Source organism: Euprymna scolopes, chromosome 18, assembly GCF_053919585.1.
Source record: "Euprymna scolopes isolate OS-2025 chromosome 18, ASM5391958v1, whole genome shotgun sequence".
In the NCBI taxonomy this organism is placed as follows: Eukaryota; Metazoa; Mollusca; class Cephalopoda; order Sepiida; family Sepiolidae; genus Euprymna; species Euprymna scolopes.
The window spans coordinates 107,601,886-107,615,399 of record NC_136499.1 but is presented as its reverse complement, the minus strand read 5'-3'; the positions used below and the strand labels follow the sequence as shown (position 1 = coordinate 107,615,399).

Genomic DNA, 13,514 nt, shown 5'->3' with positions numbered 1-13,514 from the left:
TTTAACTATAGAAAGCGATTGGAAGCTGTTGAATACAATGAAGGCTATGCAACCAAATATTAAATCAATGCATCCAATACTTTTGCGTTAGTTGATTTATACTTTTCCTTTAATATAAACTTTCTAAACTTTAATTTTGTAATTACTACCCCAAATATTAGTTAGATTAGTAATAGGAATATACTGACCAAATTTTAGGTAAAATCTTGAACCTTGATTAAAGTTATGAAGAAAAATGTAATGTATCCAATACTTTTGCGTAGCACTGTATTTGCATTTTTTTTTCATAAGTTTTTTTTTGATTCAAGCTAATGTGCCCAAGTCATATGGATATATTTGTTTTATTTTTGAAATCGCAACTTTATAATATATAAAAATCGATAGAACATTAACTCTATAATAATATATACAAAATCTTCAAAGACTAAGATATATTTAAGCGTACTTTATGACTGAGCTTTGCCGTGCGTTCATGCTAGCTTAGATAAATACTTTTGCAGTTTTAACAAAAAGGCTACCAGCGTCTCCATTTACACTGAACATCTACCGAATGCCAACATCAATATATTACATATGAATGAGTCCCCTGTGGAATTTCCACAGGTCCCGCTAGTTAATAATTTTCTATCTTATCATTTTCATAAATTTTTAATATTTTCATAAATTTTCAATATTTTCATAAATTTTTAATATTTTCATACATTTTTAATATTTTCATAAATTTTTAATATTTTCATAAATTTTTAATATTTTCATAAATTTTTAATATTTTCATAAATTTTTAATATTTTCATAAATTTTTAATATTTTCATAAATTTTTAATATTTTCATAAATTTTCAATATTTTCATAAATTTTCAATATTTTCATAAATTTTCAATATTTTCATAAATTTTTAATATTTTCATAAATTTTTAATATTTTCATTTCTGCAGTATTCAGTAGATACCATTGGCTTCAATTTTCGAAATTCGCTACAATGATGAAGAAAAAACAATTAAACATTGGTTTCATCTTTGTTGATGGGGGGGGGGGGCGTTACAAGATTAAAAGGAAATAAAAACTCAGACAAACATTAAAAATCAATTTGTTTTATTTATGGACAAAACCTTTTAAAAAAAACTTTTGTACAAAACTTTTTTTTTTTTTTTTTTTTTTTTTTTTTAATTGTAACAATTTATCAAAATGTTTGTTACGTCCCATACATATAAAATTTACTCTCCCCTTCTCTTCTTCTCCTCCACACATTAGACGCTCCCCAAAACGCCATTCTTTAAAAAATAAATGAGAAAAATGTTATCGTAAAATATTAATTAATGTGGCCTATATTTACTTTTAGTTTTATAAAAAAAAAAAGGTAAAAAGATGGATGGAAGCCTCCATAAAAATTCTGATACTTCCAATTTTTTTAATTTTAACAATAGATATTATTCTCCAATAAATATTCAATTGTCAGTTTCTTTGGAGCATTTTAAAGGATTTCAAGAGGCATGATATAGTCACAACTTCCAATTTAAAAATTAAAATATTTCAGATTTGCATAAAAATTTAATCCATAGTCATTAGACACCAATTAAGCAAGATTCAATGAGTTTCAATTTCTTAACATTCTTTTTAAGATTTACTCTTAAATTTTAAACGTTTTCTAGAATCAATGTCAAGTAATGGATTCTGATAAAAGTAGAATAAGGATTCTAAACGTAAGGTTTAGTATCATCATATCTTTATTTTAATCCATTAAAGGGAACATAAAAATGGTGCGAAAGTGTTGTTTAGGGAATTAATTTTATTGGTTTTGGGATGCATATTCTTCTGGTTTCACATAAAAATTTGCATATTAAAACCTACCAGACACAATATGCTATTGACTAAAAACTTAGACTAACATATGCTCTATAACTTGCATTGAGCACTCTTTCCTTAGAAATATAGCAATATATATATATATATATATATATATATATACAAGGAAAAAGCTACATGACATCTAATAATTTCTAAATGACCAACTTACGCAAATATATAGTTTTAAAAATTAAGTTCTGTTTAAGTTACCTCCCTTGAGAATAAATAAACACAATATATAGATAGTACTTCTTTATAAGAATAATCACACTGTGCAACACCCAAAAAAGTATACAAGACATCTGTGGACATTTCCATATGCACAATGTCATGGAAAATCTTTCTGCCCTTCTTTATAAGGTTATTGTCACTTTTGAGAATTTTGCAGAAAATCTTAGTGATGTGAGTGATGAACATGGCCAAAGACTCCATCAGGTTATTTCAGTGATGGAGAAACGTTTTAAAGAAAAATGAAACTCTGGCATGTTGGCTCTGGGGTATGTTCCTTGATAATAGAAGTGAAAGGTGGTTTAATAGAAGGGTTTAAATCCTTCAATATATATATATATATATATATATATATATATATATATATATTTTTTTTTTACAAGGTGGTCACCACTTATCAAGGCCCGGAAGCCACTCAGGGATAAGGATTATTGTAAGTACAGTATGTTAGTGTGGATATTTAAAGTGTCTACTTAAGGGGGCGGTTCATCAGGAATTTGCTTACGTTGGACTTGAAGACATTCAAGTTGTAGTCAGGAGGGAAGCATATATATATATATATATATATATATATATATATATATATATATATATACACACATAAAAATTACAAATAATTTATATATATATATATATATACACACATAAAAATTACAAATAATTTATATATATATATATATATATATATATATATATACACACATAAAAATTACAAATAATTTATATATATATATATATATATATATATATACATAAAAATTACAAATAATTTATATATATATATATATATACATAAAAATTACAAATAATTTATATATATATATATACATAAAAATTACAAATAATTTATATATACATAAAAATTATAATTTATATATATATACATAAAAATTATAATTTATATATATATACATAAAAATTATAAATAATTTATAAATATACACATAAAAATTATAATTTATATATATATATACATAAAAATTATAAATAATTTATATATATATATATATACATAAAAATTATAATTTATATATATATATATATAAATTATAAATAATTTATATATATATATACACATAAAAATTATAATTTATATATATATATACACATAAAAATTATAAATAATTTATATATATATATATATATATATATATATACACACACACATAAAAATTATAAATAATTTATATATATATATATACATAAAAATTATAAATAATTTATATATATATATACATAAAAATTATAAATAATTTATATATATATACATAAAAATTATAAATAATTCATATATATATACATAAAAATCATAAATAATTTATATATATATACATAAAAATTATAAATAATTTATATATATATATATATATCTCAATGCCTTCATTCAGTCTCAAGAGACAGTGCATATACATGTAAAGTTAACTGTGTGCATGTATAATTGTGAGGCAGAAGTTGCACAATCCCAACCACACCTATCCTGAATCGGCATTACTTGGGTCCAATAGCAAGTATAGGCCCAAGACTGACTGAAAACAATGCAGAGATAAGCAGAGAGCACATACAACATGTGAAATTCCCAAACAGTCATACATTTTAGTATTGACCAAGCTCAACATTGCTTAAATTCAGTGATCTGACAAAAATTGGTGTGTCAATGTGATTATGCCATATGTGTGTGTGAATATATATATATATATATATATATATATATATTCACACACATAGTACAATATATATATATATATATATATATTGTACTAAAAGAGTTGATGTTTATGAAGACGTAAAAAATCACTGGAGGATAATAGTTAATGAATGTGTCAGGTAGACAGACAACACCATGAGGATTGGTGACAATGGTTTAAACTGGGAAGAATTTATTTAAGAGATGATGCTACAAGAATTTGTTAACATTGGACTTGAAAACGATCATGTTGGGAAGCAGAACCATTTCACAGACAGTTCTAAACGTTACTAATAGAAGCTCTGTTTAGTTTTGGGGACACAGGGGAAAATTATTTGCAATGGCTTTAGACGAGTTTTTATTGTGAATGTTTTCAAGGGAGGGAGACCAAAGATCGCAGTTCAGTTGAATGTTTTTATATAATAATAATAATATAGAAGTAAAGAGAATATAAGAGATTTTTTAACAGATATGTCACAGTTTATGAATTTGTGTAATTAAATTAAAATACATAATGGTCAGTTACGATGCAATAATGTTCGAGTATGCGTGCTATGAGATAGAAATTTTTTTTTTTTTTTTCCTTTTCATTCTATTACACTCTTTTGGTAAATTTTAACCCCCTCTCTCACCAGGAAATAAAAATAATTTCATTAACAGAAAACTATCTGGAAAAAAAAAAAAAAAAAATTATTTTAACATTTGTGGATTCTAAACAATTCAGATTTTTAAACCTAACTTTTTTTTTCTTTTTCATAATTTTGTGTAACATCAAAGATAAAAGAAAATGATGAAAAAAAACAAAAAAACATTTAAAAATTAAAACATTTTTGTCATTGAAATAAAATAATCAAAGTTCAGACAATCTCTTTTCCTTTGATTAATTAATCTTGCTCAAGTTTCTAGGGAATCGGTAATGGTGGAGTCGCAAAGTTTTTTGGGTTTTTTTTTCTTATCCCCCCCCCCCTTGAAAATTGGTTGAATTTTTGACATTGAGAAAATGTCTGTCGCCAGAAAAGGCAAGTAATACTGGAAAAGAGTCCAGATCCATCCCTCCATTTCCAACCTATTCATCTGACTGGATTGTCTTTCAGAACATCCGTCACGATCAACATGAAAAAGAGGAGTTGAGGAATGTTCATCCCCTGGTGGGAAAACGTACACATCAAATCCCACAGACTGGGGCACACATTCTTCGAACGCTCATTTCCTGTGAAAATAAAGCAAAATTTTTTTTTTTTAGAAATTATTAAAATCGGTCGTGTAATAAAGAAATTATTAAAATCAAACGTGTAATAAAAAGACAATTTCAAACCAAATTGGGATGCATCTAAAACAAGCGGAGCATGCAGGGTCCCCTTCCATAAGTGAAAAATTTACTTTCACCATGACTAATGTTTGTACAAAATTTTAAAAAAAATCTACGACATGGTTATTGAGAAAAGTGCGAACAAATGAACAATTTGGGGACAATTTTAGCCTATAATGCTCCCTGGGGGTAGAGGTGTGGGGCAACTAAATTTATCCCAGAAAATCTGTTCTGGTGAAAATAAATGATTAATGTTTGAGCAAAATATCAAAAATATTCGAAGAATGGTTATTGAGAAAAGTGCTAACAGACGAATGGGAGTGAATTACTAGGTCCAATCCCTCCTTTGACTAGGGCAAGGGGATGGGAGTAAGAACAATGCACACTATCATAGTGATGACTTATTACTTTTGATTATGTATGGCTAAGAGACACACACACACACACTGTACACATGATTGGGGGGGGGGGCACACGTGCTGCACATTGTATGACATGTGGTTTGGTAGTAAGAGGGGTAGAAGAGGCATAAATATTGCACAGAGGAGAGAGGGATAGCACACAGCAAATTACACACGCCTTCGGAATATAAGTTTTTTTTTAAAACTGTAGATATCATTTGCAAAAGTAATTAACATATTTGACCTACATCTAACAATATAACACAGTCATTATTTAATATTTATTGTTATACAGATGGATGCTATTTAATTCAGTTTATCTTGATTAGAGACATTTTTTTTAAGCATAAAACCAATCAAAAATATTTTTAAAATGTTAGAAGCCATACATATGATGCAAATAGTTTTTGGTTTGTTTAATTTTTCAGGAAATCTTGAAAAAAAAAAAAAAAAAAAAAAAAAAAAAAAAAATTTTTTAATGTTTTACTCGACAAAATGTGTTTAAATTTGGATTCATCAGAGCACAGTTCTCATCTTGTGTGACATTTTCACAATGTTTTGGTCAATGTAACCTCTGACCTTCAATTGTAATTTTGTTCATGGTGTAACAGTAAGTAATATCTGATCTCGATTTTACCATATCGAGTGAAAGCTTCGCTGACATTCAATCGGCAATCAACAAGATGAAATCTTACGCTTCAAAAAAGAGATTGATCGGTTGAAATACCTTGGTTCCATCATCCCTGCACCAGACCAAGCGGAAGAAGACATCCTCAACTGCCTTGTCAACTTACATAGCGGTTCTAGTCTTGAAAATAAAGTTGAACTTCAAAGTCAAAATCTACCCTCGTATGCAACATTCTCTTTTATGGCTGCAAGACTTTGCCTATACGGGCAAGTGACCTATGCAAACTGGAGGTATTCAACTATGACTGCAAATGCTGCATTCTCCATGTCCGCTGGCAACAACTTATCTCCAACAATACAGTTTGCGCTCCCTGCAAGATTCACTCCCTTCAAAAACCTCTCTTTACCTTTGTTAGTTTGGTGACCCCCTTTAACGATATTCAAATGATTTCATTCATGAAGTCATTGACCCAGCATCATCACCAGACTTGAAGAAACACTGCGGTGGCTAACTCAAAACCTGGATCGAGACAGTGAAACAGGATGAGGAATTGATTTTTAGCCCTCACCTTTTTGGAGTCCATCATTGGAATCGTGAATGTCTTGCACTCATAACGAAAGCAGCTTTGGATTGCCATATCTAGTCAGCCAGTGTGAATTAATGGAAAGAGCCGAACCAACTGACTCAGAGTGAATGCCACAACCATGACCATATCATAACTAGGCCTATGACAACAGAATATTCTTTTCATTGTTTTGACTCTCGAGTATATATCCGACACAGTTAATCAACCGAGAACCACATCACTATATCAAAACATAAGATATCAACGGATAAACACTCGAGAGTCAAAACAATGAAAAGAATATGCTGTTGTCATAGCCCTAGTCATAACCATAGTAGAAAACCTTGTATATAAAGGACCACAGCCTTTTCAAGGAACGTTAATGGTTTTATATCTAAACATGAATCCCTACTTAATGACTTCCTATCTTTTCAGAGTCAAAAAATCCAAATAGTCAAACCCTAAACCATACACATTTCTCATTTCTTGAGCAGTTGCTCTTTTAATTAAATATTCCTCACTCATAGACCTGCCATCCACATTGTTCTTTGTGGTAGACCACCCAGACATCCAATTAAAAAGGATAATCTAGTTTGTTACTGAATATAAATCCTACTAATCAGGGGGAACCCCGCATCTAGATGAACATTACTTTTACTTTAATCAGTATTATCTGGCAGCATTTAAAGAGGCAATAACTTTTCCAAGTGAAAAAAAACTCAAATTCCAAGTAGTCAAACCCGAAACCGGATGCATTTCCCATTTCTTGGATAATTTCTCTCCTTTTAATTAAATAACTTTTCACGTTGCCGGCATGCTGTCTGTAGCATGCATCTACGCATCCCCACCAAATACGCAGCCTTGCATATGCTTACAGATATTCATCAATCTAAATATTTTATTTTTCATTATAAAAAAAAAAAAAAAAAAAAAAAAAACAGAAGTCAAATCAAGGGAAGTAATTCTTACCCAAGTGTCCAAAAGTGTTGTGATGGAAAATTTATCGGGCATTTTCGATAAACTTGTTGTTAAAGCATTTTGTACACCTTGGAGGAAGAGAGTGGCAGCTGGAAATTAGAGAACAGTTAAAATTATTAGCAATTCCAGAATTCAGCAATGGAAAGTTAAATTATTGGTATAATAAAGTAGTTATTTTTTCAATGTACACTTTCTGCGTATTGTGAGAAACAATTATATTCCACCAATATAATTTGCAAAGTTAAACAAAAATTTTAAAATACAACTCTTAAATTTGTTTATATTAATAAAAATATATCTTGCTCTTCTTTCATTGAGCACTCTTAATAACTTTGTTAAATTCATGAGTTATCACTCTTGAATACCTATAACGGTATATAATTGCTTTAAATATGTGCAATAATTTGACTTGGCTAATAGTTCCTTTTACTTATGAAAAGGTAAAAAAAAAAAATTAGTTCTAAAGTTTAAGCTATTCTTATTGAATATAGTTGCCTTAAACGTATAACAAAAAAAGAGTTCCTTATGATTAATATTCACATAATTCTAACTTAATTTTAAAACTTTACACAAAAAAATTTCGAAATTATATTTTTTTCAGTATGGTTTCACATCATAAAAATGAATTTTAAAAATTTACATAAGACAGTCTCTACTGTGAAAAATATATTTTTAAATACCTTGTAATAAAAATACGTTTTGTTTTTAAATTGAAAATTTTTTTTTTAAATATCTTGTAATAAATGTTTTTAGTTAAAAAAGATTTTTTTTCTACGTAACAATGCTGTAAGCTGAAATTTATTAAGTTTAGAAATCCAACACATTTTTTTTTTTAAACAAATTGTTTAAACAAAAAAGATCTGCGTTGCATTGGCTTTCTAAACTTACAAATTTAAATTGTAACAAAGTTTACATTGAGTACAAAAAAATGTCTTTAATTCGTTTCACGTGCAACACATGTGTTCCTCCTGATCGTGAATGTTTTAAAAAATATCAGTTGTAGACCACACGGATTGTACTTTTACAGTGACACCATGCCACAAGGAAAGACAAAAAAACTGATTCTACAGTTCTGAATTTTTTTTTTAGATGAGGGCTGATTGTATTACTTGTTTTGATTGGACTATTGTTCTCATCTTGAGTGTTATTTGTGTAATGTTTCAGTCGATGTAGCCTCCGACCTTTATCAGGCATCTTGGAAAAGAAAGAAAAAAAAGTTACTGACTCCGTATACGGTTTCGGATTCTTGAAGTTGTTTTTGCTTTGTTTTTTTTTGTTTTTTTTCGCTGTGGTTTCGTATGTGTGAAAACCGGTGACAAAGGGAGCGGTCGAAAAGTCAGGACTGGCTGGTTACATATAGAAAGAAAAAGGAACCCACTTCCCTTTGTAGAACGAGGTCAAAATAATTGATAAGGATGCAAGATGGAGAGTTTAGACGACTTAAAGAAGCGACACATATGCTAAAAATTGAAAATATTACTAAGCTAACCAAGTATAGATATCAGTATATGGGAAAAACAAAAATTATACAACCCTCCCCTCCTTAAAATTTCAGCAGTAAAAGGGAGACAATCCCGTCAAACTTTATTAAAGTGGGGAAAAAAAGAAAAAAGAAAAAAGAAAAACAACTCCAAGAATAGGAAACCATCTACAGAGCCAGTAACTTTTCTTTTCTTTTCCAAGATATCTAATGAAGATCAGAGGTTACACTGACCGAAACGTTGCATGAGGAGAACAATAGTCTGATCAAAACAATACAAATAGATTCTATGTTAAAATTCTAAATTTGGAGATGAGGCCTGATTGTTGCATTGATTGAACTATTGTTTTCATCCTGAGTATTATTTGTGTAATGTTTTCGGCGGATTAGGGGATCCTTCTACCGCTCCAGAAGATATCTCACTACTGATGCAATTCTCTATCTATATAAAAGCCAAGTGCGTCCAAGGATGGAGTACTGCTGCCACATCTAGGCTGGGGCTGCTAAAAACAGCCTATCCTGCCTTGACAGAGTACAAAATAGACTTCATGGTTTAGTGGGGGATGTCTTTTTCTCTTCCCTGCAGCCTCTCTCCTACAGAAGAGACGTTGCGAGCCTGTCTTTGTTTTATCATCATTTCCATAGCAAGTGCTTGTATGAGCTCCAATCTCTCGTCCCCCCCCCCTCACCAATTTTTCACGAAAAACACCCGTCTGGCTGAAACTACTGTCAATAATTTTCCTCACTCTTTATCTGTGCCTAAATCCAAAGGTAGATTTCATGAGCAGAGCTTCTTTCTCAGAAGTGTATGACTGTGGAACTCTCTTCCGTTTGCCTGTTTCCCACCTGACTACAACTTGGATGTCTTCAAGTCCAACATAAACGAATTCCTGAAAAACAGCCCCTTAAGTAAGACACTATCAAATCTCCAATACTAATGATTACTACAATACTATCTCATTGATTACTGTACACGCAATAACCCTTATCCCTGAGTGGACTCCGAGCCTTGATAAGTGGTGACCCCCATGTAAAAAAAAAACAATTAGCCTTTGACCGTTCTTGGGAAATGTTGGTTCGTTGGTTTGTTGCTTTATTTAACCAGCATATTGACCTTCGTTCATTTAATGCTAATGTTGATTTGTTTCATTTCTTTGTTTCAAAGTGTTTGTTTAGCTTTTTTTTATCATTAACTTTTCGCAAATCAGTCATGAATCTAAGTTCCATTGGGTTTTGGTACAAGAATACAAGGTGAACTTTATTGACTGTTGTTTGGTTCTATTATATCATTTTCTATCACATTTTTAATTTCCTTCAAGCACTAAATCTTGATTGGATTTATCTGGGAATGTAAAAAAAAAAAATTAATTTGTATGTAAATCATATTTTAAATAAAATTGAATCGATTTGATTGACAACTCTGAAAATTCTACACAATTTCAATGCGATTTGATTAAATGTTGAATGACTAAGCAAAGGAAAGTGTTGTTCTAGAAAAGTAGTTTTCTAGAATGTGCTAGAAAATTACTCACACCTGAGAGTATCACTTATGTCTACAAAGTCATCATTCATGGGATATTGGTGCCACATCTAAGCTAGTGCCTCTACCACAAATCTCTCCCTCCTAGAATTCAAAAAACAAATTTCTAATCTAATAGCTTCCGTATGCTGAAATGTCACATCCCTGTGTCTGTTTTATAAGTACTTTGATGTGATGTGTTCTGATGAACTCAGAGCACTTGTGCCCCCTCAACGCAAATACCTCCTAAGTCATTAATCGGTAAAATCCAACCGTTCCACTGCAGGGGTCCCTAGATATGAAAAAGCCTTCCGTCAAATTGCTACACTTTGGAATTCCTTCTTTGTTTCCTGGACTACACTAACATGCAGTAGTTTAAATGTAATGCGAACATTTTACTGTTCAACTCCCTACATAGTGCCTTGTAGATATGATCCCTTATGTTCCAAGTCGTAATATGCTTTGTTTGAGGTGAATAAGAGTTAAAAAAAAAAAAGGGGGGGGGGGTCAAAAAAGCTAAACAAACTTACTGTAATCATCAGCATTTGTATCACATTGCGGACTTGACTGGGGATAATTTTCAGGGACTTTAATCAGGACTGGAGGCACACTTGGTAAATTTTTATCATCTGAAACAAAATTAGAGCAAAAACGATGAACAGTATGAATTTGTTTTAGTCAAGAAATAAAAAGAAATATTAAATGAAAATTTAAAAAGAAAAATTCATCTTAAAATTTAAAAAAGATTATATATCCAATACATAAAATAAAGTCAGACAAATTTTCACCTTCAAACCTTAAATAACTTCTGGCTTGAATTAGCAATATTCCATTCTGAATAGCCATTTACTTTTTTTTTTTTTTAAACATGGGTCCATGTTATTAGAAAAAAAACAATGTAATTTGCAATAATTTCTTTACAAATACAATTACTTCTATTTGGAATATTTTTTGTAAGGAAGACATTTTTCTTTTCTGCAGCAAATGTCAATTACAGATGAGAACCATGTTTTCTATCAGCAGCAAATCTTGCTATTATTACAAAATAATAATACGGATACATTATTACGTCTGATGATATTCAAATCAACGTTAAAAAATTAATAATTTCATTTAGAGACGTATATGCCATCTACAGATATTATACAATTTCACTGAAAACAGCTCTTTAGTGTAACCAGACAAGTGCTTCAAGCCAGAATCAACACTGGCCATCTAAATGAGTTGGCACTTTAACCACTTAACTATAACCTAGCAGCTCACCATTTGTTTACACAAAGAGCAATATGTTACAAACTACTGGCAGTTGGCAGTTTCACTTCCCAGAGAGCTAAACACAAATCGATTATATATTTAAAAAACTAAGTCTTTAGCAGTCATTTGTGTATACACAAAAAAAAAAAAATACATAAGATAAAGTCAGTAGAATTTTAATGATCAGACCTAGATAACATCCATTCTAGAATAGTAGTATTTCATTCTGAATAGCCATTTACTTTCCTTTAACGTGGGTCCACGTTATTAGATGGTCGGTTGTTTTTGTTTTACGGCATATCAACCCTTTTCAGGTCATTTAATGCCGAATCCATAGATTGAAGAAAAATTTTTTATTTGTTGTTTTCAAGTCGGTTTCTATTTAACCCATAGTTGGGTTGGTTGGTTGGTTGGTTGGTTGGTTGGTTGGTTGTTTTACGGCATATCAACCTTTTTCAGGTTATTTAATGCCGAATCTAGTTATTTTGAGGAACGATTTTTAATGGAGCATATTTTTTTAAAGTCAGATTCTATTTAACCCCAGCCAATGAGAAAAACAAAAGGGACAGATTTCGGTCCACACTAGTTTGACCTTGACTTTTGCGTACGTTTATGGCCTCTCATCATCATGTGCTGTCCTTTGTGTCCGAAGACGACTTCCTGTGAACCATCATTCTCCACTTGTCACGGTCGCGATTGAGAGTCTGCCAGCTTCCAGTAGGGATCAACCTGGCCTCTATGATATAAAATAACATCAGATTTTCACTAGCAAGATTGATTTTTTTTTTATGTAGAGTACATTTTATATATATATATATATATATATATATACATGATAATTGCAACGTCTTGTCAGATGAGAGCCATTCCTTCAGTCATTAAAAGTCCATGTGCCCAAAGATGACTTTTCAGCCCTGCCAGCAACTTGCACACCCTCAAGCAGACACGACACTGAAAATGTTCATTGGTTTGGATGAAACTAACAGCAGTGGAACCTGTATCATCCTGTGCTCCCATGTGATTAACAAAACCTGCCTTAGACAGCAGAGCCCGATCACACACCTCACAGATCCAAAGATCTCCATGATTGGGCGGCAAGATTTGGCATTTCCTACATACTCTCTCGGTCTATTCTGGCTACTTCAAGTGTTCTGTGCCCCTGTATATCAGTGTCCTCCATTGCTTGCGATCATACGCTAGGGACTCCCAACTGTCAACAGGAATATGAAAGCTCACCAGACTCTCCTTGATGCTATCACAAAAACATTTTTTGGGCTTGTGCTGGAGTCTTTTGCCAAGAAAGAGCTCATCATAGAACAACTGTTTCAGGAGTTGATAGTCTTCAAGCCGAATAAGATGACTCGCTCAACGCATCATACATATATACACACAAAAACTTCAATAAAATTATTTAAAGAAAACTTTTTTAATGACAGACATTTTCGTTTTTAAATAAGGAAAATTCCACTGTTCCTATCCACAGAGTTCCATTTTGGGAGAAATATCATGAAAAAGAAAAAAAGTTATATAATTTTTTGATAGGCATTTATATTTTTAAATAAGAAAAAAAGTTATATCATTTACAAAACATTTTATGAGGAACAGGATTTTCCCTACATTAAA

The 13,514-nt window shown here is 30.7% G+C and overlaps 1 protein-coding gene across 6 annotated transcripts in view; it reads right to left on the bottom strand.

The window, feature by feature from the left end:
- Nucleotides 1–4,316: 4,316 nt before the first annotated feature.
- Nucleotides 4,317–13,514, bottom strand: part of LOC145297746 (mediator of RNA polymerase II transcription subunit 15-like) — a 179,902-nt gene continuing 170,704 nt past the window's right edge. For all 6 annotated transcript variants that reach the window (XM_080143972.1, XM_080143971.1, XM_080143975.1 and 3 more), the window contains 3 exons: nucleotides 11,168–11,266; nucleotides 7,630–7,727; nucleotides 4,317–4,967 (listed from right to left, as the gene is read on the bottom strand). In XM_080143972.1, coding sequence (XP_080000098.1) covers nucleotides 4,923–4,967; nucleotides 7,630–7,727; nucleotides 11,168–11,266 — 242 coding nt within the window. In that variant the 3' untranslated portion in view covers nucleotides 4,317–4,922. The remainder of the gene's footprint in view (nucleotides 4,968–7,629; nucleotides 7,728–11,167; nucleotides 11,267–13,514) is intronic.